At 34.5% G+C, this 27,206-nt stretch overlaps 2 protein-coding genes across 5 annotated transcripts; one reads left to right on the top strand and one right to left on the bottom strand.

Annotated features, from left to right (window-relative positions):
* The first annotated feature begins 5,977 nt into the window (after positions 1 to 5,977).
* On the top strand, positions 5,978 to 8,719 carry PPD1 (Photosystem II reaction center PsbP family protein). Of its 2 annotated transcripts, none has more exons than XM_028244959.2 (3): positions 5,978 to 6,219; positions 7,772 to 8,206; positions 8,360 to 8,719. In XM_028244959.2, the coding sequence occupies exons 1-3, from the start codon at positions 6,073 to 6,075 to the stop codon at positions 8,579 to 8,581; spliced, it is 804 nt and encodes a 267-aa protein (XP_028100760.2). In that variant the 5' UTR covers positions 5,978 to 6,072; the 3' UTR covers positions 8,582 to 8,719. The 2 variants fall into 2 exon arrangements, with proteins under 2 accessions (XP_028100760.2, XP_028100761.2); XM_028244960.2 differs by having other exon boundaries at positions 5,989 to 6,219; positions 7,658 to 8,206.
* Positions 8,720 to 9,165: 446 nt separating this feature from the next.
* On the bottom strand, positions 9,166 to 22,479 carry LOC114300105 (Clathrin adaptor complexes medium subunit family protein). 3 transcript variants are annotated; one of them, XM_028244957.2, is made up of 9 exons: positions 22,240 to 22,420; positions 21,691 to 21,776; positions 19,910 to 20,020; positions 17,351 to 17,407; positions 14,458 to 14,547; positions 13,427 to 13,674; positions 10,635 to 10,844; positions 10,218 to 10,425; positions 9,166 to 9,694 (listed from the first exon to the last, which is right to left on the bottom strand). In XM_028244957.2, the coding sequence occupies exons 3-9, from the start codon at positions 19,931 to 19,933 to the stop codon at positions 9,449 to 9,451; spliced, it is 1,083 nt and encodes a 360-aa protein (XP_028100758.2). In that variant the 5' UTR covers positions 19,934 to 20,020; positions 21,691 to 21,776; positions 22,240 to 22,420; the 3' UTR covers positions 9,166 to 9,448. The 3 variants fall into 3 exon arrangements, with proteins under 3 accessions (XP_028100758.2, XP_028100756.2, XP_028100757.2); XM_028244955.2 differs by having other exon boundaries at positions 21,677 to 21,776; positions 22,240 to 22,415; XM_028244956.2 differs by lacking the exon at positions 17,351 to 17,407 and having other exon boundaries at positions 21,677 to 21,776; positions 22,240 to 22,479.
* Positions 22,480 to 27,206: the final 4,727 nt, after the last annotated feature.

The following is a 27,206-nucleotide window of genomic DNA, read 5'->3' as shown; positions in this document are numbered from 1 at the left end:
CACTTCTACACAAATTTCACATTTATGATTAGGGATCAATTTCAAACTTTGGTATATAATCCAAACCAATTAATCTACGCAAAGCATCAAAATTCACATGTCCTAATCTACCATGCCATAAATTCAACTCAAGAATATAAGCAAAAGATGTGTTATTCTTATTCATAACAACTTTTGGTACAACTGTCATTGCATTTAATTTAAAGAGACCATCACTCATGTATCCCTTACCAACATACATACCACTCTTTGATAATACAAATTTATCATACTCAAATACAAGCCTAACCATTTGTACCTAACAAAGAGCTAGAAACCAAATTCTTCCGGATATCAGGTACATGCAGTACGTTGTTGAGGGTCAGTTCTTTCCCTGATGTCATCTTCAAGATCGCATTTCCTTGACCAACCACAGTAGAAGTAGAAGAATTTCCCATGAAAAGTTGTTCACCATTTGCAGCCTCATTATAAGTAGTGAACATCTTCTTGTCCGCACAAATATGACGAGTTACCCTAGTGTCAACCCACCATTTCTTGGGATTTCCAACCAAATTAGCCTTAGACACCACAACAGAGAGAGTTTGATGTCATTCACTCCATCAGAGATGTAATCTAGTTCAGTTACATTGGCCTGATTAGTAGTCATCTTGCTTATACTTCTGCGATCCTTCTTAGGGCGGCGACAGTCAGAAGCTCGATGTCCAGTCTTGCCATAGTTATAGCATTTTCCTTTGAACTTCTTATTGCCATTATTATCGCCTTGTTTAGGACCATCTCCAGTAAACTTCCTTTTTTTGTTATGTGGTTTGTGAACTTGTTCAACCATATTAGCCTTGGACTTAATGGGATTTTTTCCATTCCTCTTTTCAGCCTTTCGGTTATCTTCCTTAATTCTCAATCTTACAATCAATTCATCCATAGTCATCTCCTTGCGTTTATGTTTTAAATAATTTTTGAAATATTTCCAATCCGGTGGTAACTTTTCCACTAATGCAGCGACTTGGAAAGACTCGCTAAGAGACATACCTTCTGAACGAATATCATGCAAAATTATTTGAACATTTTGAACTTGAGAAATTACCGTTTGGGAGTCTACCATAACAAAATCTAGAAATTTACCGACAACAAATTTCTTCGTGCCGACATCCTCTGTCTTGTACTTTTTCTCCAAAGAATCCCATAATTCTTTTGCTGACTTCAGGGGACTGTAAACATTATACAGGATGTTGTCAAGGCCATTGAGGATGTAGTTTCTGCACAAGAAATCTGAATGTTTCCAAGCATTTACAGTGGCAACAACTTGCCGATCACTTTCACCCTCTTTAAGTGCTGGAGCCTCTTCACGGAGAAACCGGGCCAAATTTAGAGTTGTAAGATAGAACAGCATCTTCTATTGCTATCTCTTAAACTCAGTACCGTTAAATTTTTCCCGTTTTTCTCCATGATTTATTGGTACTTAAGCATGGTTCTGGATAGGGACCGGGGTTGGTGTAATAGTTAGAGTACCACTACCAGTTGCAGATTCAGTTGTAGTAGCCATAATATCTTATTACAAAAATTAGGAAAAACAAACCACGAATTAATTTTCTAGTTACTAAAACCAGAAAATAAATTATAACACAAAATAATTTTATTTTCCTTGTTACTAAAACCAGAAAAATAAAATACCACAATAATTTTCTGTAACACCAAATAATATTCTACAATTGTTAATGATACCATTATATTACTACTAGTTGTTAAAGAAAATAGATAGTATATTACTACTATCTGTCACATAGTTTATAATTACTATTTGTATTTTCCAATCAGAATATCACTTTGTGAAAACACAAAAAAATAAATACAATGAAGACACAAAAATAGTATGCCTTAAGATTGTTGGACAATCTTCACTGTATTTAGAAAAATAAATTCTGATGTGTACTTAATAACAAACAGAATACAGAAGAAATAAAGAAAATGAGAGAATTTGTTTGATTACAGAAATCAAACCAGTAAAATAAAATAAAATAAATAAAACAGATTTTTATTTTGTTACAAAAATAAAATCAAAATCTGATTTAAATAAATAAATAAAACCAGAAAATAAATAAACAACTTACTTGATTAATTTCTAGAATAATATTCTGATCAAGTCCAGTGTTCAACACTATGTCCTTAAGACATATTCGTCCTCTCCACGGTACTTTCAAAATATGGACGTCTATCTCCCAAGATAAAATGATTTATCAACGAATAAATGCAGCACTACAATTTATTCAAACAACGAACACACTAAGTGTATATACACTTTCTCACAAGAAAAATAATATAGCAATATGTAAGAATAATAGCAGAATTATTATGGACGAAAATTGTGAATAAAAGCATCAAATGAAGGTTGTCTATTTATAGATGGATTGGTGGTTTTTCAATTTGAATCCAACAGGTAGCAATCTGTTTTGAACAGATATAATACCTGTTCGGCATTGTTAGAACATGTTCAATATGTTCGGTTTTGAATTTTGAACAAATAACCGAATCTGTTGCACAGATTTGAATTTATTTCGAACAGATCAATTCTGTACAAGAGAAAACTAGATAGATTTGAATTAATCTGATACCTGTTCGACACTGTTAGAACAGGTTCAATCTGTTCGGTTTTGAATTTTGAACACATAACCAAATCTGTTGCGCAGATTTGAATTTATTTCGGATAGATCAATTCTGTACAGGAGAAAACTGGATAGATTTGAATTAATCTGTACAATCTTTGAAGATGTGCAAAATAATTTGAATTCAAACAGATTTTATTTACCAAGAATAAAATTAAATTCAAATATTTTTTATCCAAAAAGATTAGTATTGGGTCGGACAAGCCCAACCCAACCTCACATCATGCACCTGCGCCCAAGGCGAGGCCCAACCAGCCCGCCCGGACGACCGGCGGCGGCTGCAGCAGCGCACGCGTGTGGCTATTTTTGGGTCTAGCCCAATTTGCCCATAACCTCTCCCTTCTACAAACTTCGGGTGCCCCTTGAGGCCTTCCCCAAGTTATAATTCTAAGCTATATAAACCTAATCAAAACTTCTCACCAAACCAATGTGGGACAAGCCAATTTTCAAACCTTAAGAATTTTTCACCAAAAACTCCATTTCCATGGAGCATACTTTGGCTTCAATTTCTCATTCACCCGATAATGGTTTTGAACAACCAAATATACCACGTGAATTCAACGCGGCATAGAACGCGTTACCACTTAGACCCGCCAAATTTGGCGTACGGGTCCCACCTAAATAATAGACCAAAGTTAGGAAAAATTCTGTTTTTACCCAGAATTTTCAAACCATTTCTAACATGTGGTTTACATCAAAATTTAATTTTGATGCAATGGCTAATAAAACAATCATCTTAAGCATTGTTTTGATGAGTTTGATGCACTAAAGAACAACTTAGCCATGTGAAATGTTGAATTTGGCTAAGAATGGCCAATTTATTTGAAGTAATGGCAATTTAACTTTATTTTATTTTAATTTAATTTCTGAAATTTTCAAGCTTTATGGACAACCACATAACACCATAACTAACTTTGTGGAGTGGTTTGATTTTGGATTTCATCTATGAAAATTTGTTTTGACTTTGGAAGACATTGGTTAATTTCCTTTAAGGTAAGACCAAAAGTTTGGTCTTTACATGTATTGGAGATGGCTCTAGGATGTCTTCAAAGTAGTTCTATCAATTATTATTATTTGATATGAATCAAAACATGTGCTTCGGAAGTCCTTTTTGTTGAGACTTTGAAAGCTTTAAAGGACCGTCTGTTGTATCAACAACAGTTTTGGGTTTCAAACAATCGATGGTTGGAAGTGATTATACACCTTCGAAGCTTAGGGAATTGTTTTGAAAGTTAGCTACTCACATTCGAAGCTTTGAGAATTGTTTCAAAGGTTGGTTACTCACCTTCGAAGTTTTGGGAATTGTTTTAAAAGTTGGCTACTTGCTTTTGAAGCTTCAAGAATTGTCTCGAAGGTTGGTTACTCACCTTCAAAGCTTTCAGGAATTATTTTGAAGGTTGGCTACTCACCTTTAAAACTTTGGTAATTGTCTTGAAGGTTGGTTACTCGCCTTTAAAGCCTCAAGAAATGTTTCGAGGGTTGGCTATTTACCGATTTTAAGTATACCACGAAACAAGAGAAGTTTCGGGTATGCTATAATCTCGAAGTCGAACATAATATTGGAACTATGTCAAATCATTTCAAAGGTCCACAAATTTGGCTCGGAGGTGGGTTAAAACTCCCTCAAAAGCACTTCGAAGGTCCATATATTTGGTTCGAAATTAATTCAAACTGGAAAACACTTCAAAGTTCCATATATTTAGTTCGAAGGTGGCTCGAAACTCCCTCAAAAGCACTTTGAAGGTTCATATATTTGGTTAGAAGGTAATGCAAAACTCTGCAAAACACTTTAAAGTAGTGTAATTTAAAGAGTGTGTATGTTATTTGTCACTTCGAAGTAATTAGAAGTAGTGCAATCAGAAGTGAAAATATATTGTTAAGGTCTGAAGAATCATGCTTTGAAGGTCTTAAAATTTTCATAGTCTTATGATGCATCGAATGTCTCAAAGTAAAGCATAAAAGGGCCAACTGTTACTAATGGCTCAAAGAAAATAACATTGGCATGCATTGTGACTAATTCAAATTGGCGATATGTTGCTAAGAATTCATCATTTCAAACACATGCAAAGTAATCTAATTTCGAAATACACATTAAAATTCAAAGCATGTGAAATTATTTTAATTATGTTTGAAACTTTATAAACTCTATAAGCAGGTATAGCTATTATGCATTCGAAGCTTTTAAAGCTTCTAAAATATGCTGTGAGCACCTTTGGAGCAAGGTTTTGGTTCTTTTTTAACAAAATTGAATCATGCTGTATGATAAAAGAACATTCGAATATATGTCTCCCTTTGAATACATTAATTAATTGCCAAATTGATGTACAACTCTTTATGAATTTGAGGTTCCTTATTCTGAAAGAGTTACGAAGGGTAATGTTGGCACCATAAATAAATAATTTTATTATTATTGATAAGTTGCAGGACACGTAACACTGTTTTACTCATTTGGAAGTTATGAGAAGTTATGAATCATTAAACACATGTGAAAAGATGATGAAGAATGTGGAGGATCACGGAGTATGAATGGGAGGTTAAAAGAAGTTATGGAAACATAAAGATAAAGTGAAAGATCATAGAGTGTGAAGTATGGGAAATGGGAGAATGTGGTAGTTATTAGGTAGTTTTTTCCTACAAATGTTTGCCTATAAATAGCCATTTATGGCTGCATTGTCAGGAGCCAGAACTAAAATCAAAGACAATTTATTTATATTTTTTTTTATCATTTATATTTCTTATACTTAATTTTTTGGACTTCATTTTCGAAGCATCGGAGTATAGGTAAATTTTCTGCACTTCCTTTTCAAGGTATAGGATTAGAGGTAAATTAATGGTTAGTTTAATTGTTCACTCAATCATCTTTCTCCGTCTCCCTCATTCTTCTTTTAATTTTTCTTTTATTTACACTTGGCAATTTTAAAGTCCTCTTCATTGAGTCAAAAAAACCGTTAATATAATCGCTTGATAATTGACTTGAATTTAATTTTTAAAGATTTTTCAATCTTTGCTATCATGCTTGCATTTATGATATTTTCCCTCGTAGAAAAAATAAGCCAATAGAAGCTTAATCTACTCAAATAATATTGTCATTTATTTTATGCTTAATGTTAGGATACACAAGGATATGTACAATATGTAAATTATACCATTTATATGTTTGATTATCACAAATAGTATGACTCAATATTAATTAGAAAAAAAAAATTATAATCAAATATCATATAAAAAAAAAATCCATTATATTATAATTAAAATAATATTATAATAAATGGCATACATCACAGTACAAACATGGCCCAAACCCGGCCCGGTTTTGTCCACCCCTCATGATAGGATAAAATATGCTAATTATCCTATTGGAGACTCTCTCTCCCTCTCTCTCTCTCTCTCTCACTCTCACAGTCAACAGAGAAAGATGGCCACCGTGCTGGAGCCGCTGCCCCCACCACCCCTCTCCGCCGCGGCTCCGCGTCTTCCGATGCCATTTCCATCGCCACCGCACCGCCTCGCCAATTCACGTTGTTGGAGTCGCGGCCACTCAATTTCTTGCAAACCTCAAACTGTAAGTCTCTCTTTCCCACTCACAATTTCCATTTTTTTTTCTTTTTTTATAATCTTATTTAGATTCATAATATCTTTGTTTGATATTGCTATTAAAAAAATTTTAAAAAAAAAAAGTTTAAAATTACTTGTATGGAATTTTAAGCTGTGCTTGTTGTGTTTTAGATTTGTGAAGGGATTTGTTGAGGATAATAAAGTGGAAGCGAAAAGTGAATGGAATCAATAATAATACTATATACCCAGAATTTTTATCTAGAATTTTATTCAGAATTATTAATGTGTGGTCCAAATTCATTTTTGAAGCTAATAGTAGTAGATAACAGTGATATGTAGATACAATGTGGCGTAATTAGATCATCTTATCTCTAAATCTATATGTGGGTATTGTGTGCTTAGAAATGGAACTTCGAGAAGTCGAATCATCGATGTACATTGTGAAATTAGTGAAATGCACATTCATTATAGTGGTGGAACTAGTGTTGGAACTATTAGAATGTGAATTAATTGGAAATAGATTTGTGTAGAGAGCGTGTAGTCCCTGCAAATAAGTGTGTTATTAACAATCACAGCCTTTTTCCCCAGTAAATTCAATTCAAGGCATATTGTATTAGTGAATCAGCTCCGTTCCACAATCCCAGTAACATTTAAGCACAACAAAATAACAAATGTACTGTTGGAAATTACATGTGAAACCCATTTAAACATGTTCACAAGCCAATTCAGCTAAGCTTGGCCTTTTATGTATGGACTTGGTTCATTTATTAAATGATCTTGAGAATGAGCTCGAGCTTGGTATGTTAACAAACGAGATTGAATGAACCTAACTCAAGCTAAGCCCGTGCTGGTCATGAAATACTTGGTTCTTTTGCACCCATTGCCTAATGATCACATAGTTAAAACTGAATTAAGTTAGTTGGTCCTGAAACCAGATAGCTTCTGGTCCATTAATGTAGATGAATCACTACTACAATTTGGATACTCACACAGCAGCATGTAGTATTATTATTATATAGTTTATTATGGACAAAGCAGTTGATTTTGAATAGATGTAAGAGATTCCATGTTCCAGTGTCTTGGTGTAATGTGAATATTCACTTTATAAAATGAAAGGAATGAAATTAACCAAACTAGGAAAGTGAATGGAAGATAGATAATGATCTGTTAGACTTGCAAGCTGCACTTTGGTAAAAAGGGAGTTCACCATGACAGTATCAATCACCCAGATTCAGGTAATTAGATCTTACACATTATTGATTCCTATGATTCTTAAGTTACTTCTGATCTGAAGATTGTCCTGCCAAGCTGCTATCGAAACTCTTTTTTTTTTTTTTTTTTTTTTTCCATTTTCCCTATACAAAAATAAAATAAATAAGTCGGATGAGCATTTTTCTAGTGGTATTTTGTTTACTAATGAGGTGTCAATATTCTTGAGTATGCAGATTTATGTTCTATAAACTAGCATTCTAGATGAATTTGCCCACGTCTGCATGATCGATGGCATTATCCCATCTGCAATGGATACTCACACAGTACATTTTGTATTATATAATCAGACTAAAGATTTTGCTGTTCCAAGGAGGAATGCAATGGCATTGATCTTTTCAAGTTATATCTTGTCAAGGGTTGATCTACCCGACATTGCATTTGCTCAACAATCCGTTGTGTTCAGGGAATACATAGATACTTTTGATGGCTATTCATTCAAGTACCCACAAAACTGGATTCAAGTCCGAGGTGCTGGTGCAGACATATTCTTCAGGGACCCTTTTGTTCTTGATGAAAATCTTTCTGTGGAGTTATCCTCTCCTTCATCTTCTAGTTACAAGAGCGTGGAAGATTTGGGTTCTCCACAAGAAGCTGGAGAGAAAGTACTTAGGCAGTATTTGACAGAGTTTATGTCTACCCGGCTTGGTGTTAGGCGTGAATCAAATATTCTTTCTACGTCTTCGAGAGTAGCTGATGATGGAAGAATGTATTATCAAGTTGAGGTAAGACATTTGTGACATTGAAAAAATAAAAATAAAAATAAAAATAAAAAATTGCAGTTACCTTAGTTGCTCTATATTGGTAGGTTCAAAATATAGTTTATTTGGCCTTTCTAATTTTTTCCGCTGTTTTTTATCCTATGGTGCTGTAAGCAGGTAAATATAAAGTCGTACGCAAACAACAATGAATTAGCTGTGATGCCACAGGATCGAGTAGTGCGTTTGGAGTGGGATCGGCATTACCTTTCTGTTCTTGGTGTTGAAAACAGGCAATTGTATGAATTGAGATTACAAACACCCGAAAATGTATTTGCAGAGGAGGAAAGTGATCTTCGCCGAGTTATGGATTCTTTCAGAGTGAACAAAGTAGCTGGTTGATCCATTAGAAAATTTGGAAGCTTTTCCACGCGTTTTGTAATTCCAGATTTTGTTTCTCTCCTTTTATTGTTTTCCAACTTGCAGTTGTTGCTTTATTAGCAGCAATAATTTGAGTTATATATTGTATGGTTTGTAGTATTACTTTTTTGTCTCTCATCTGTTTTGATTTCTTAAGGTAGTTGTAATTAAGGTGATTTATCCATAAGTTATTTCACTTTGGTTCTTTTACTTTTATTGCCATTTTTATGTTTTATTTACTTATTTTTGGGGTAAGGATTAGGTATATGCCTTAACCATAAAAAGGTGTCTCCAAACAAATATTCTTCTCCCACAATGGCCCAAAGTAAGTTTTCAATTGAGTTTTCATTGCATATAGAGATAAAACTGTTTGGTTTTGGAATTTCAAAAATAGTTTTTAAGTTTTCAATTATATTTTTTTGTTTTTAGTGACTTGTTTGGATTTTATTTTTTATTTTTATTTTTTTTAAACTCTTTAGATCTACTTAATCTAGATACATTTATTTAAAAAGTACAAAATTTGTGAAAAAATCTTTTAAAAAGTCACTAAATACCAACATCTCATGAACTCAAAATCAAGTTGTACAGCTATTGCATCGACAAAATCAGTTTACAAAGTTTAGATTCCTACAAGGTTTGTGCTTCTAGTCCTTTTGTTACTCCGTTTGATTGACAAATTACAATGGATGAAATAATTTCCAGTAAAACAGTATAAGCACTCTGCAGAGAAACCGAGCCATAAAACTCAGCTTCAAGAATGGAAATATCACAGCAAATGGGACAATAATTATCTCAAACCTAGTAGAAGCCTCTTTTTTTTTCAAACTCACATTGGCACAATAGTGGAGGCTATGACCTAACTTCAAACTCCCCTGCTCGTGTGAGAGCTCGAAAACCTTTGTATGGGCGATTAGGTAGATTCTTCAGATCCAATTTATCTATTTGCAGGCCGGAGAGAGCAACACCCATAATCCTGAAACCAACTTTAAACGTGGGAAATACATGAAGGCGCTCTAAACCCGTCTCAAGGACTAGTGTCCCAGACATTGATGGGGCTTTATCTTTTGGGATCCGTCCAACTGACCAAGAGCAGGTCTGCAAACACATGATAAGCATAAGAATCAAAAGCTAACCAGAGAAGATAGATCATATCAATGTGCCATTCTTGTCCCACAACTTGACAAATCTAAAAAACTAATTACAGGAAGCTAGCAAAAGCCAAAACGAGTTAAAGGGCCTGTTTGGTGCAACTTGCAAGCTACAAGCTAATAAGCAAAAGCATAAACTAAAAGCATTCCCTTCCCTGCTTCTCAATAATCAGTTTTTTTCAAATTATTTAAGCTATTTATGCCTCAAGCTATAAGCAGAAGTTTCACCAAAGAAGCCCCAAAAGCTATAAGAAGCCCCACAAGCTGCATCGAATAGGGCCAAAGAAAGAGGGAATTTCTGAACTTTCTAGTTTGTACAACTAAATAAGATTCCACGTGTATTCTCAATGGAAAGAAATGACAGTTAGAAGATCTAAATTTTTTTCCTCTTGCTACAAGGTTGACATAATGACTTGCTGTAAAATTATTACACCAAATACAAGTACTATAATAATACCAAAAATTGATACCTTATCAGCAAGGATGTTTACTGTTCCGTGATTTGAGGTCAGATCAGTTGATAAAATGCAAGGGGGCAGTTGAAATTGGACAGTTATTGAATCGATTGTCTTTCCAGGATCATTTCGTATTCCTACCAAAACACTGACTCGACATGTCCCAGAATCTGAGGTTAGCTGTGGCTTTACATATATCGGAGTACTCTTCAACTTTTTGACTCTGTAAAGGGATAATAATTATAATAATAATAAAAAATGAATAATAAGGTTTTAGCTGATATAAGAAATAAAACATTTTACAATCCGGAGAAATCAAAATAACCCCAACATTCCATCCCACATTCATCTTACGTGCACGTGCCCAAAAGTTTTCCCCATTCTGCTCAAAGATTTAGACATAAGAATAAATGTTTCATCAACCTGACACACCTGTAACTCATGAGCTTAAACTGCCCATCAGGAGGCACAAATGACAGAATCTGGTGGGATTCCCATGGACGAAACCGAACACATGGATGGAATCTCACATCATTTAGAATAGAAGGATTTGCAAATGAAAGAGTCAAATCAGGAAGACCTGAGAGATGGGAGTTCACTTGAACTTCACCATAAACCTCGCATTTCACCAGCGCTCCATCCCTGAGCAACAAAAGCAAAGAGAAAGTAAGGTAAAACCAAACTACACCTTGCGTCCCAATCAAGTGGGTTGGCTACAAGGATCCTTTTGGGAAAAGTGCATTCAAGTGGAAACAACTCAAAATAATTGCATTTTCATGGAGGTGCAAGTCAAAGCAAGTGAGAGCTGTGTTTCATGCCCACAACTTTCACTTGCACCTCCATAAAAGTGCAATTGTTTTGAGTTGTTCCCATTTTAATGCGCTTTTCCCAATCTTTTTTTGCCATTCAGCTCTATCAAAAGCCATGTGTTCAGTTAAATCAAATAAATTCATATCGTTTTTCACTATAACATCCCATGTCAGGTTAGGTCTTCTCCTCCCCCTAACATTTCCATTTATGTTGATCATATAACTCTTCATTACTGTTGCATCTAGGGGTGTGCATAATACCGCCAAAACCGCCGAAACCGCCAAAACCGCACCGAACCGCACCGCCAAGGCAAATTCGTTATTATTTGTCAATCGAACCGCCAGTTTTTGGTAAGAAAAATGGCAAATTCTAGTGACACTTTTATCAATCCGCCGGTTTCTATTTTTCTTCCAAACCGCACCGACCCGCACCACTATTAAATCACGTTTTATAGGATTCTAAAAATTCTTTTTTACTTAAGTTTGCTTGTTGTTCTATACCTTAGAATATAGTATTACATTACTGCTCGAGGGGAGTTTTATGTATTGTATTTGATCATTGTAGCTTCCACAGATGCTTGTAATGAACTGATGGCATAGTCGTTGATATTATCATGTTGTTGCTACACTTGCTGCATCAGAAGAAAGCTTCGCAAGATGCTTAACATCACGATATCTCTCGTCTTTTTTTTACACTTTGATTTAAGTTTTGTAATTTGAATTATATTTTTTATAAACCGCCAATCCGCCCGAACCGCCAAGGCAAATCTGCCATTATTTGCCAATCGAACCGCCGGTTTTTGATAAGAAAAATGGCAAACTCTAGTGACACTTTTATCAATCCGCCACCCGCCATACGGTTTCTATTTTTCTCTCAAACCGCACCGACCCGCACCGCGCACACCCCTAGTTGCATCTATAGGTCTTTGTTGACCTATAATATCTTTTTGCATACCATTGGAACTACCAAACAACAAAGTTTTTATATATCATTGGGAGTAACAAAAGGTATAGGAACACTGGAAAAGTATTAAAAAGAATACAAAAAATTAAACTTTCAGATTCCAAATTGTAAAATAAACATGTCAAAATTTCAAATAGATCAGTAATTAGACCCAAAAAAACTGCAGAAGCAACCAGGTAAAGCAATATCTATAAATAGGATATCCATCCTTGTCTATATCTACCATCAACTAAGAGTTTTAGTTAGGGATAAAATAAGAAGCAATAAAATCTAATTAAGTTAATTCCAAAAATGAAATCAGGACTGACCTTAAGAGATTTGTCCTCTAAATTGAATATTTGTCAGTTGCTGAAATTACAATCCAACCATTCTGATTTTCAAAATCTTCTGGTGTGCTTGGCAGGAGAGAAAGAGATCAGAACAAAAGAGTAAAGAAGGTAACATAGGGAAAGAGAAAAAGCTTATTTTCCCTTGTTTGGTTTGTTATGGACGTTTGTCAAAACCAAATAGAGCATCTTTTTTTTTCTTTTCTTTTTTCAAAAAAAAAATATCTAAAAAATAAAAGATAAAAATTCCATTTTCTTTTCCTTTCCTTCCTTACGGATCAACCAAACAAGAGAAAGGAAGGGATTTGGAAAAAAATTCACTTCTTTTCTCTCCTACATAACATAGTACTAGTGATCACAAAATCAATAAGCTATCTCCTCTCCTTGAAATAGTTTCTGATGTCTACCCTTGCAACTTTCCTTCCTTTATTGCCTCGTGAACCTTCACCGCTCACCTATCGTCCCATCACCAATTTGTCATGACATTCTTGCTTGGATGGTGCAAGACAGCTTTTCAAGTCAACTCCGATCTTGAAATTTTTCTAAAAGCTTCAAAGGGAGCATGGCAAGGTTCATGGAGCTGTCATTCTAGCAGTGGCTACCAGTCAGATAGAAATGCTTTTATTCACTTCATATATTTATTTATTTTTTAAAGTCTCATTTCTTGGACACAATCAATATAAAACATAACAAGTTTGCGGTGTTTTTATTCCACATAAGTTTAGAGACAATATGTAGATGAGCAAATCCACCTATGATTATTCGGAAGCCCAAAATTGATGGCCACTCCCTTGGACAAAGAATTACTTTCTCAAAAATCAATTCTTAAGAAGTTGGATTATTTTCTTTTCTCAAGAAAGGCTGGTCAGGAAATGCCCTTAAAGCTGATATTTCTGCTTACAGTGTCCTTAAAGTTGATATTCCACAATCATAAATTTGTTCTTTAAAAGTTTCCCAGCTTGCAGTGTCAAATTTCATAATAAGATATCAATGGCATGTAACCCCAGAACACATTCTAAGAACTCAGCAAATTTCAAATAACCAACATTGAAAGAACAGAAGAAAACTGAAATTACCAAGAGAGTATCTAACGAAAATAGATACAGGAAATCTTTAACTACGGACCTGTTTATTATTGCATCCATTTCTTCAACGAGATCGACATAAACTTCATTATTTGAATGTTTCAGGTCCATTGTCCTCCATGGAACACAAGTTGCTGTTGCACCTGGAAGGGTGTTGCTCACATTGGAACTGTTGCCAGTCACAACACTCAACATTTTGCTAACAATATTTGGAGGAGGTATCATCTCCCTCAGGATGTTAGGCTCTGTTGTGAGAGGGAATCCATTATCTATCATCTCCTCCAAAAGCTGCAAGTTGCAGCAAGCCAAAAAATATAAAGGTCACTTTGAGTTATAACAAAACTGACCAACCTTGGGAGAAGGTAAAGAGAAGAAAGCTAAAGTAAGGAAATAGGGGAAGGGCAGTGAGGCTCTTCGAGAAAGATGGTCACAAGTTTAGAATATCCTTTTATGATATAACAAACTAAATAATAACATCTGCATTGCCAGCTCATTAGGATAAGCAATCTAATATTAGATGAATCATTTAAAGTACCACATAAAGCTTACATGAATATTAGTGAACAAAAGTAGGCAAGAGGTCAATAGTTTTTCCAAAAAAATAAACACCAGATGTCAATCATTAAAAAGAAAAAATTGTAGCCACATTCAAATTGCAAAATATGTATGACGTAGCCAAGACAAACCACGTGCATGCACACACGCATCCACACATATAGAAACAGTCCTAATCATTTAAAGGTTGAGCTTGAGCCCCTCTATAAAGCATAAAATTGTCATCTTATTAAAAAAACACCAATATCAAAGATACCATTTAATCAACTACTAAACAATCCAGTTATTGATTACTAAATGTGTGTATATAAAAGATAATATTCATGACTAGTACATGATTTTTCACCCTGATTTCAATATCCTAAAGCATAGATGATCCCTGTGACATATGTACACAAAACCTATAACAGCTCCTCAAACCAAAACACTAGTTCTAGGAAGATAGTTATGCTGAGAATTGTTACAACCATTTCCTTAAAATACGATCAGCACTAAAACAAGATTTTGTATAAATACCTCGTATACAATAACAAAGTTATCCTTGATCAAATCTTCATTCATCCCTCCAAGATAATCAGAGAGAACATCAGCCACTCTGCAAAGGAACTAATATCAAGGAGTTAAGGGTAAGAGAGCTTGATGGTTTTGATGCATAAAGAAACAAAATGTAGCTGTATGTACTACATAACCAGCACATACACCTCATGGCTAGAGGAGCACATAAAAATCAAGCATTTGAAACAAAATAAAACAGGGTCAATTACCCCAAGACCCCCTCAAACTATTGGTGAATATCACTTTACCCCTCTCATCTATGAACATGCTCATATTGACCCCTCAACTATTAAATCGTACAAGTACACCCATTTTGAAGGTGGTCTAGAGGGGGATGAAAGTAATACATTTTCATAGTTGAAGGGTCAAAATATATAGGTTTACAGATGAGAGGGTTAAGTTGATATTCGCAAATAGTTAAGGTAGTCTTGGTGTAATTAACCCAATAAATAACCTAATTTCAGCACTTAGTCCCAGTTAGAGTACTTAAAGCTACAAAAAATAATCAAATCAACTTGAATCAATATGAGAAGGTGCATCTAAAATGTCATGAAGTAATATTGGAAGAAGAACATAGTTCATAACTACTAATAGAATGAATGTGCACTCTTATGTTAGGACTCCTGTCATAGTTCCACTTCCAGGTTGTGTTCTAAAAAAGTACACTTTGCTTATCAAAATTGATCTCTCATAAAAAAGGTTCCTCATCAGTTCATTGTTGTCCTTCCTTTTCACATTTTCATTTTCCATATTAATTCAAACTTACTTGAGTCACTTGCACCAACCCAAGCCTATGCTCAAACAACATTAATTTTCTGAACCACTGCTATTGTTCTATGCCTTATAAAGTTTTTCAGGCATATTAGTAGTTTAGTACTTGTACATTCCAACATGCTACAAGAATAAATCATATAAAAGGTCATGCTAATGACAGCCCAATGGACTATCAGTAAGGGGGAAAAATGCCCAAAAAGTTAGAATCTCGACTTATTTTTTACAAATCCCAAAGCACTTCCACATATTTCTATACATTTCTCACATATTTCTATGCACTATTTGCACGTCCACTGAGGCTAATGACAGCCCTTTGGATGGTCATTGGCATTTTCCTAATGGCAGCGTAAATGAATATGAATGGACATATTGTTTTACAATATCTTACTAACATCACCAGTTAAAACAACTTAGAGCAAAGCAAGACTAGTTCTTACTGTTATCATTGTGACAGAATTATGAAAATGAAACGAAATAACATTGGCTAAACCATAATCTAGTGGCAGAAGTTCCTAATTGGTAACAGAGGGCTCCCCTCATCCTACCTTTTCAAGGTGAATAAGATGATATGGTGTGAGTTTGTCTTCCCATTATAGAGATTTTCAACATTTGTTGACACTATACCTTAAATTCCGACAGAAGTACATCAAGATTCAACCAATCAAAGGGAGATTTTGTGAGCTTGTGGGAGGGGCAACGATTTTGTTTCCTTGGAAGAGTGTATGGGTGACGGGGTCCCTGTCCAAGGTCCCTTTCTTTGTATGGACAGCGGCTTTAGGGCGTATTTTGACTATTGATAATTTGATTCAGCACCGTTACATTTTGGTAAATTGGTGTTATATGTGTTGTAGAGATGCAGAGTCGGTGGATCATTTGCTCATCCACTGCTCAATTGCGTCTCGGCTTTGGCTGCTTATTGTTGGGTTGTTTGGGTTGGTTTGGGTTTAGTCGGGTACGGTTGTGGAGGTACTCATGAATTGGAGGGGGGCGAGAGTTGGGAAACGTCAACAGAAGGCGTGGATGCTTGGTACTCAGTGTTTGCTATGATTGATTAGGTTGGAGCGTAAAAAACGAACTTTCCAAGGGATTTCTCATTCGGTGCCATGGTTGGAGAATAGGCTTCTTTTGGTGCTTCATAGTTGGTTATGGTTTCGGGGGATTCGGATGTATTGGCTTTGTAAGCTTTCTGTATTTCTATATATTCAAAAATGTATCTTTGATTACAACCAGACCTTAGATTATATAACCTTAACTCTTAAACCAAAAAGAAAAATACAATCATGCCTCTAATAGGACTCTAATACAATCACTCCTCTAATAGGACTTTAATATGTACAACCATAATCATGCCTAATTTGTAAGATTCATGATATATTCTCACACCCCCGCTCAAACTCAAGGTGTTTTAGCAGAAAACACTGAGAGTTTGCTAAGAAGAAACTGAAACCGAGCGGTAGTGTGAGTCTTGGTGAAGAAGTCCACAAGTTGCAAAGCCGAAGAGATGAAAGGAAGCGAGATAGAGGCCGACTGCAGATGCTGGCGAACAAAGTGACAATTAATCTCAATGTGTTTCGTCCGCTCATGAAAGATAGTATTGTGGACAATCTGAACAGCACTGCGGTTGTCACAATAGAGAGAGGTCGGAGAATACTGAGAGACACCCAAATCAGACGAAAGACAACGAAGCCAAACAATTTCAGCAGTGGCGCATGAGCCATAGCACGATAAACCCAGGTATATCATCAACAAAGGACACATAATACGCAGAACCCCCTTTAGTGAGAACAGAAGAAGGTCCCCAGATATCAGTATGTACTAGAGAAAAAGGGGAAGCAGAAATAGAAGTACTGTTATTAAAGGGTAAAGCTGTCATTTTAGCAAGTTTACACCCTCGACACTCATTAATTTGACTAGGAGAAACTTTACCTAACAATCCTAACTAAGCTAAAGACCGCAAGCGGTCAACAGACAAATGACCTAAGCGAGAATGCCATAAATAAATCTGACTCGACTGAGAATCTAACTAAAAAGATGAAAGTGCAACGGGGAAGGTAGACTGAGGAAGATGCAAGCTTTCCACCACATAGAGATCTCCAACTCTACGGTCGGTCCCAATTTGCTTCTTAGATACCCGATCCTGCACACAACAGACAGAAGAAGAAAAGATAACATCAAAACTAGAAGCATCAAGCTGACTGATAACAAGCAAGCTAACAGACAGTTGAGGAACATAAAGAACAGAGGAAATAGTAACAATAGACATAACAGAGGGTAAAACAGACCCAATAGATAGGACAGACATACCAGACCCATTAGCAGTATTGATAGTAATAGGAAAGGGAGGAGGGATACAATTTTGGAGTAAGGAAATGTGAAGAGTCATATGATGAGAGGCACCAAAATCAAAAAGCCAAACAGAGGAAGGAATACCTGAAGAAGACCCATGCAAACCTGAATAAGGAGAGATGAGAGCAGCGCCAGATGAAGATGACTGAGAGGTGGACCAGAGATGTTGAAACTAAGCAATTTGAGAACTCAAGGAAGCCAAGTCAGGATCAGAAGCAGGGGCAGAGGCAGTATAAGCAGCAGGAGGGTGAAAAGTACTTGGAGCAGGACCTCGGGACTGTGGCTGAGGTGGCTGAGGTGACTGAGCAGACTGACGGCCCTTCTTGGGACAGTTGTAGTTCCAATGGCCCTTTTGATGGCAAAAAGCACGCTCATCAAAAGCTAGTAGCCCCTTCTTGAGCTTTGCATTGGCCTGAAGCTAATGAGGTGGGGGGTTCGGTAGCAGAGGAGACAGAATAGGAGCCAAGAAGACAGATGAAGACAGAGTATGACTGGCCGTCTTAAGACGGGCTTCCTCGGAGAGGAGCTCACGAACAATAGCATCCATAGAGGGGAGAGAAGACCGATGAAAGATGCCACCACGGATAGCCTCATACTGAGGGGAGAGAGCCGTTAAGAATTGCACTAAATGACCTTACTTGCGAAACTCAATAGTGTCAAGTGTCTTGAGGCTAGATGGTTCCATGAGAGTCAGATGATCCCGGAGACCTATCATCTGAATGTAAAAGTCTTAAATAGACAGATCCCACTGACGAACTTCCTGAATAGCTGTTTCCAACTCATACCGTTTGGCAAAGTTGGACTGCTGATAAACACTTTGTAAGTAATCCCCCACCTCTTTGGCAATGCTATATTTAGAGAACATCATCCCGATATGGTCATCCATAGAGTTATGGAACCAGGTCAAAACTTGAGCATTATCACAATCCCAAGTGTCACAGGAACTCAAATAGTCTTCTTCTTTGGGATCAGATGGATGAGGAACAGAACCAAAAGCATATTCCTATTTTTTTCAACCGAGAAGAAAATTTCTCATAACACTAGACCAATAAGCATAGTTGTCACTTGTAAGCTTGCCTTTAATAGCTTGGATTTTATCTTCTGACATTGTAATGAACTAGAAATAAAAGAACAAAGAACTTATGGGGTACAGTCATAAAATCCAATAAAGTTAAGGAGTCAACTTGTAATAATCCAAAGTTGAGACAGAGAGGTCAAAGTGGACTAAAATTAGAACAGAGAACAAAACCGAAGATAAAGAGGGCAAAACCGAGAGCAAAGACCAGAGAGAGAGCCAACGCAGAGGTTGCGAGAGAGTGAGAGAGATCCCTCAAGCCCAGACCAGACTCGTGACTTCAAACCCAGCAAGAGAAGGCAATCGCGATTTTGGCGAAGACAGAGAGGGCTGTCGTGACTTAAGAGAAGATTGTCACTACCCAACAAGACCTTCGTGGCTTCGGAGAGGGCTGTCGCGACTATCACGACCCAAAGAGGGCTGGCTTCGATCGACCCAGAAAGACTCAGCAAGCAGGAACGAAGAACTTCGAATGATCAAGGCCAGACCTAGGGTTTCGGATGTGGCTTTGATACCATGTAAGCTTTCTGTATTTCTGTATATTCAAAAATGTATCTTTGATTACAACTAGACCTTAGATTATATAGCCCTAACTCCTAAACCAAAAAGGAAAATACAATCATGCCTCTAATAGGACTCTAATATGTACAACCACAATCATGCCTAACTTGTAAGATTCACAATATATTCTCACAGACTTTACAGATTTTTGTGGATGATTTGACTACTTATGCTTTCTAATAAAATCTGATTATTTATTTATCAAAAAAAGATTCAAGCATCAATTTAATTGCTTAAATAAATGCTATCAAACAATACGACTATTGAATCTTGCATATGCTACTTGAACTCAGCCATCTAACGCTATGGAAATAACTTCTATAGACGGGGGCTAAGTAAAAGATTATTTTCAATCCCATTGATGATAGGATCAAGTTTAAGGTTGAAGTTCATGAGAGAGGGAATAATTTGAACTCAATTGAATGTGTCATGGCACTGAGCCTTATAGTGCCATTAACCTAACACCCTCAGAAAATATATATTTTATTACAAAAAGAAGATGAAAAACGCTAACTAATCTCATAAATGATGTAGTCAAGTTGAAGTTTTTACAGTGATACATACAATTGACATGAACTCAATCTCCAATTAATTAAAATGAAGAAATGATAAGCACCTTGCAAAGAAATTCTAGGAAGCACTAATATAACAGCTTACCTCAATTCCCATTAGAGGTGGCATTTCAACTTGGGTGCATGTTAAGAACGTGATACCCTCACGAACAATTTGAAAAAGGTAATGTGTTGGTGAAGCAATAACCGGTACAAGCTATCAACCAACATCAAACAATTTAGAAATTGATATGAAATGAAACCCAAACATATGACAAGAAAGGGAGCTATTAGGGTGTGCACATCATCAAATTGTACACATCATGTGCACCTTACCTTTTAACCATTGGATATCTACAAATTAATCTACACTGTTAAATAATTTAATTAGGTTAATTTGATACCTTCTCAACCGGTTACATTCTCTCTCTAAAAAACCCTCACGTTGTTTACAAGTTTGGGTGAAACATTTGAGGAACTAATTGATTATTGAATCAATTAAGTTTATTATATCAAGGATCCCTATAATCAATTGCGGTTGTTGAATCTCCCTTATACTCTAATGGATTGTACAATCAATTAAATAACAATAACATAACAGTAATGCTAGGCTCACCACCTAATTTTGCCACTTTCTCTCCCCACCTTAGTTGGCATCTCCTTGCCATTTCCCACGTCACTCTAGCGGGCCCACCACCAAAGAGCACATTTCGCATTCGGAAATCAAATTTAAGTGATATCATCAAATTGGGTTTGAATTTGTACTAGAAAATATTTACTGTGTGTTTGGTGTGATTTTTTTTTTTTTTTAAAAAAATTAGATGAATTTTCATTTATTTTTAGTGATTTTTTTTTATTTTATATTTTAGTCAATTATTTATACTTTTTAGATGCGCCTAATCAAAATGCATCTCAAAAGTAAAACAAATTGATTAATATATTAAAAAAATCAGTAAAAACAAACAAAAATTGGAACAAAAATCTGTGCACATATGATTTTGTGGTGGTGGTGGCGGTGGGTCCCATAAAAGAGACGTGGGAAATGGCAAGGAGGTGCCAACTAAGGGGAGAAGAGAAAGTGGTAAAACTAGATGGTAAGCCTAGCATTACTGATAACATAAACCCCTATCAATCGATTGTACAATCAGTTGTGATTGTTCAATCCCCCTTTCATTTACAATGGTTACTAATCAATTGTACAATCAATTGTGGTCTTTCAACCCAATCGATTTTGCAATTTATTATGATTTTCCATTCACTCTTTCATGCCAATCGAATATACAATCGCTTGTGCTATAACGACAAAAGTTAGAACAGTTTTATGATATTTGTGTTATATGCTATACCAATAGATTAGACAATCAATTGTGTTTGAAATTTTAAAAGTTACGATATTTTGTTAATGTTGTTCTGATTTGGGGAAAAAATTACAATCAACGTACTATGATTAGGATTCATTAGTAAAAGTCATGATTTGTACTAGTAAAAATTATAATTTGTTATGGTGAATCATTATAAAAAATGTTATGATAATTTGTTGGAAATAAATAACTACATTTGTTATGAGTGGTTGTCATATTATTATGATTGATAATGTCTTTATTATGACACTGTGGTGTATATTATGACATTATTATGATTCGTTGTAGTAATTGTTATGATATTTGAAAAAAAAGTTACGATTCTTTCATGCAACTTGTTGGAAGACCAATTTAGTAGGTCACTTTTTATGATGTACCACAATATAGACCACATAGTAGGTGCATGTCATATGCCTTTCTACGAGGTGCACATTGTAGACCATTCCGACAAGAAACTAAAGCTAGTCACCAACAATTTGAGTATTGCTGCTACAGCTATTAAAGGTGTGTACCTTGAAGGAATCACCTTGTGAGATTGCTTGTTCCCAAAACCAAGCACATATAGACCGATCAACCCGATGTCCAGTGAGCTGTTTCTCAAGCATTACCTCCCTGCACAATACCCAAATCACCAAAAATTTGCCCTTCTTATATTCTTTCAACCCAAAACCCATTAATGATAAAGAACAAAAGATAAATAAAAACAATTCACCTTTCAATTCAGAAGATTAACAACAGTTATAATTCAGGAAAAAGAGACCTCAACGAAATCAATTCCACAGGAACCCCAACACAAAATTACGTAGCAAAGACAAATAAATAAAATAACATAAAATAAAAAAATTTAGTGAAATCCAGAGATTACAGTAACTCTTTTGATTTGCCAGGATTTCTCAGCGACCAAACATAGCACAACGCAGTACAGATTTTGAACATTACGTAATAAAGAGTATCGGGACAATCATGATATGCAGATCATGAAGTGGAATTGAGGATCGAAGTTGTTAATTTTTTTCAAATTAATCGAAAGGGAGAAGATTTCAGAAATAGTGAAAGAAGATTTGGAAGAACCTACCCAGAATCTGAGAGAAGAAATATACACTGCAACATCTCCCTCTATCTGTCTGTCTCTCTCTCTCTCTCTCTCTCTCTTGTTTTTCTCTCTCGAGGATGGACAGAGATGAAGCAAATCGAATTTGATTGTTGAAGTGGTAGAAAAAATGGTTTACCAGATACACCCCCTCCGTCCAGAATATTATCCTCTCATTTTATTTTTTAGGATAACGGGTGCTGCGGCACAGCAGTTACTGCTGGCGCTTTTGGGAGATCTTACCAAATGTTTTTAATAATTTGAATAGTTCATATTGTAAAATTTGTTAACAATATTATTTCTGTGAAATATCAAATTAATTAAATATTCATAACTCTATCATTAGATTTCAATTGTTTTTAAAAATTTATGAAAGTTATGCTAACCGTTAATTTTTATAAAAATAAATGTTCTTTGGTTATAGAGTTACAGATATTCAATCAATTTGATTTTTTGTATAAATGATCTACTCGACAAACCCTACAATATGATTGGTTCAGATTATTGAAAAACACTCGAAAAAATCTCTCCCAAAGGACACAACAGTAACTGCGGAGTAGCACCCCTCTCTGTATTTTTTAGGACAAATTACTTACCTCTCCTTTTCCCAGTTTAACTAAGGCTAACTTTGATATCCCTTAAAAAAGTCAAAAAGTCACTATTATATTTTAATTCACATCACCTCTTTACCACATCATTTTAAATTCAACCCATATTTCATAAAAAGTCAAAAAGTACACTTATTTAGAATATCCTAAACAACTCTTAATCAGTCCCGTTACAGAGCCCAATTTTCCCATGGCTCGACTACCCCGAATTTCAAAACGACGCTGTTTTGAATTTTTTTTTTTCTTTTTTTTTCCCTCCTTTCTTTCTCACTGTTGCAGATGAAGATGAAGATGAAGTGCAGAAGAAGAAGAAGAAGAAGAAGAAGAAGAAAAGAGAAAGAAGAAGAAGAAGAAGAAAAGAGAAGGGAGCAGTGGCATCCTCATCAACATCATCATCATCACAATTTTTATTTTTTTTCCCCTCATCTTCAGATCCAGTAGGAAAAAAAAAACAAAAATCAACATCTTCATCATCAACATCTTCATCAACAGAGCACATCTTCATCAACACAGCCAACTTCTTTTTTTTCTCCCTTCATTTTCAGCTCCGAATCCAGAAAGAAAAAAAAAAAAAAAAATCATCAGCAACTTCATCAACACAGCACATCTTCATCATTAACATCTTCATCAACACAGCCAACTTCTTTTTTTTTTCCCCTTTATTTTCAGCTTCAGATCCACAGAAAAAAAATATATATATACATATCAACATCTTCATCATCAACATCTCCAAATCCAGAGAAAAAGAAAAAAAAAATAGAGTGGCGAGTGGCGACCCACTAGCGATCACCATCGAAGCCATCACCGTCTTTTCCCCTTATTCTCTCTTCCTCTTCTCTCCCCTCTCTCTCTCTCTCTCTCTCACCTCTCTTCCTCTGTATTCAAAAGCAACAACAGAAAGAAAGAAAGAAAAAAAAAAAACGAAATCCAAAACAACATCATTTTGGATTTCGAGCCAACGGGATTTCGAGCCCTCAAACATTCTTGACTCTTAAATTACAAATTTCTCCTTAGATTTTAGAAATTACATTTTGTCCTTCGAGTTTTATATTCGCATAGCAATTTAACTCTTATCGTTAGCTAAACGTTAAAAATGATTAGCTGACATCACCAAAATATAAATTGATAGACGATATTGCTTTTACTGAAATCCCTTTGATAAATCAAAAAAAAAATTACAAAAAAATTACGTTAGATGAAAAAAAAGTTAAGGGCTCGTTTGGTTTGATTTTCTGAAAAAAATTTGGGAAATTTTCTCTACAAATAAGTTTTCAAAAATAACCAAACCAAACAAATTTTCCCAAAAAAATTTCCCAAAACTTGTAAACCAAACAAGTTTTCCAAACAAATCTCTCTCTCACACACATCAAATCAATCACTTTTTTCAAAACTCTATCTCAAAATAATTTTCCAAAACATCTTTTAAAAAAAACCAAACCAAACATGTTTTCGTACTTTTTATCTCTAAAACACATCTCTCAAACACAAACCAAACAATTTTGGAACTATGCTTGATTTGTTGTTTAGAAAAAAAATCAGAATTCAAAAAAATTAATAAAAACTAATTTAATAAAAATAAATATAAAAAAATATATTTAATTTGTAAAAATTATTTCTAACCACTCAAAAAGATAAAATTATATAAAAATAATAGTTGTTTTTTATTTTTTATCTCTTAACCAAATTATTTTTTAATTTTTTAAAAAAAATTTAAAAATAAATTTCTAAAAATCAAACCAAACATATTCTAAGAATTTTTTGACAAACCATTTCTTGTGTTTTTAACTTATTTAATTATTTGTTAATTTTATGATATTTTTATTATCTGACACTACAACATATAAGAGTTTTAGAGACTAATTTTTTTAATCTCTAAAAGTGAAAAATTTGCTGCAAAAGACATTTAGGGATTAATTTCTATCGTCATAAGGATAGTCGCTAAAAGGTCTGTCTTGAAAAGTCAAAAATAAGGTTTTTAGTGATAAAATTTCGAAAATGCCAATAATAAATAGACTTTTAAGGACAAAATAATTTAGTCTCAAAATGATTTTTTTTTTTAGACAAAAAATTTGATACCAAAAATATAATAATTAATCAATAATGTTCAATTTTCTTTGCTAAAAATATAATAACAACACTTTGCGCAACAAAAATATTTGATCCCCTAAAAAAAAATTTGTTCTTAAATTTTGGTCTCTAAAACCTTACTTTTTTTGTAGTGTGATAAGTGTTTTTCCATTTTAATTTTGCATTACATAACTTATTTAAAAATGATAATTTAGCTAAACCTCAGGGGAATCTGTAATTTAGCTAAATCTCAAGAGGTGTAGGTAATTTGTCCTTATTTGTCAAAAAGGCATTTTCGTCAATTTATGATATCCGTTATTAGCGTTAATTACGATGGGGCAGGATGTAATTTTTGAAACCTCTAAACCTCAAGGGAGGTGTAGGTAATTTGCCCTATTTTTTATTATCTTAAAATATTAACCTCTTTTCAAAAATTAAAAATTAAATAATATAAATTTCTTATTTTGCCGTTTTTTTAAAAAAAATTATTAACAATACAAAAAATACAATTATGACTATTATTATTCTAAAAAAAAACACTATCAAAGGGTAATTTTAGAAAATTAATATTTTTAAAGTGCAATAATTATACTACCAAAAAGTTAGGGTCCATTTGGTGTAGTTTTAGAATTATGATTTGAGTGTAGAACTGTGTTTTGAATTTTGAGTTTTTGAATTATGATTTGAAAAGAAAAAATTTATTTAATTATAAGTTTTGAAAATAGTTTTAGAATGATTTGTAATTTTTTTTCTCGATTGATTGATGTATAGAATGTAAGAGGAGAGAAGAGAGATGAGAGAGAGAAAAGTAATTGATTAATTGATTAATAATAATTAAAAGAGAGAGAGTGAGAGAGAGAGAAAGGGGAGAGAGAGAGATAGAAGAAATGAGTTTTGAAAGTAATTTTAAATTGTATTTTAAAAATTTATTCGGTTATAAATTTTGATTCAAATCATGATTTGAAAACATAATTGAATTTTAAAAATTAAACCAAACGCTACCTAAATTTCTCAAAAGGACCTATTATTTTAGACCGGAGAGAGTATTATTATTGAGTTTTGGGACACCGGCATGAAACGTTTTTTAGAGAAAAAATGTAACAAACCCTAAAAAATCTACCAAACACCCCTTATATTGGAAAATTTTATTTTCACATACCTACTTATTTCAGTACATATTATTTTTTAATGCACACATTCATTAATTTAGTTATTGATTATTTTTCTCATTTTACGCACCTGATATTCTAATTATATCCCAACTCATATCATTATACACACAACACCTAAACCTTCTTTCCACACACCTTTACCCATTTCTGTTGAAAGCCCTCATCCCACAGATTTCGGATCTTCGGCCACTCTTTCCTGCAGCACTCCCAACAGCACTACAAAATGACGTCGTTTTGTATATTTTTTTTTTTCTTCCTTTCTTTGCTTCTTATTCAGCTTTCCCCTTTCCTTTTTTGAACCCTAGACACAGAGGTGACGATACAGGACGAAGGAGAGGAGACGATCTGGACGATCTGGAAGAGTGAGGCGACAATACAGAACGAAGGAGAGGAGACGATCTGGACGATCTAGAAGAGTGAACTGACAAGGTTCGTTTCTCTCCCTTTCGATTTTTCCATAGATTTTCCATTCTTTTTTTTGCCCATACTCTTTTTGGTTGATGAACATAGATTCTGACAATGGTTGATGAACATATGTTCAGAATCTTTAACATTGTTGATGAACATAAAAATATAATTTAATGTGTTCAGAATGTTTAGCAGTTGAACTATGAACATAGATTCCATTCTTAAATATGAACATATTTTAGAACCTATTCTTAAATATGTTAACTTGACAATGTTAACCTGACTTCTATTTTGAACATAGATTCCATTCTTAATTTAATTTATGAACACATTCTTAATTTAACAATGTTAACTTTGTTAACATAAATTTCAGAACATAAAACTTCATGTTTCGGATCATCTACCATGTATATCATCAAGAAATCAAGACAAAATGACATACCTGAATCCATCGATGAACGGTTAAACGGAAGCGTCTGATTGTCAATAAAACCTTGATATTGACTATGTTATTGCCTTCTAATCCTTTCCCCTTTGGTGCCTTATGTTTCTCCTTGAGAGGATTTAGAAAAACAAAACAGCGTTCTTATCTTTCACCTTAGGAAGGAATAGGGACCATAACCTTTTAAAGGTTGTAATTGGTTTTCATAACTGAAAGGTAATGAAAACCAATAAATTAATCATTATTGGTTTAAAA

Source organism: Camellia sinensis, chromosome 2, assembly GCF_055761805.1.
Source record: "Camellia sinensis isolate YWXY chromosome 2, ASM5576180v1, whole genome shotgun sequence".
NCBI classification, from domain to species: Eukaryota; Viridiplantae; Streptophyta; class Magnoliopsida; order Ericales; family Theaceae; genus Camellia; species Camellia sinensis.
This window is presented reverse-complemented; position numbering and strand designations above follow the sequence as displayed.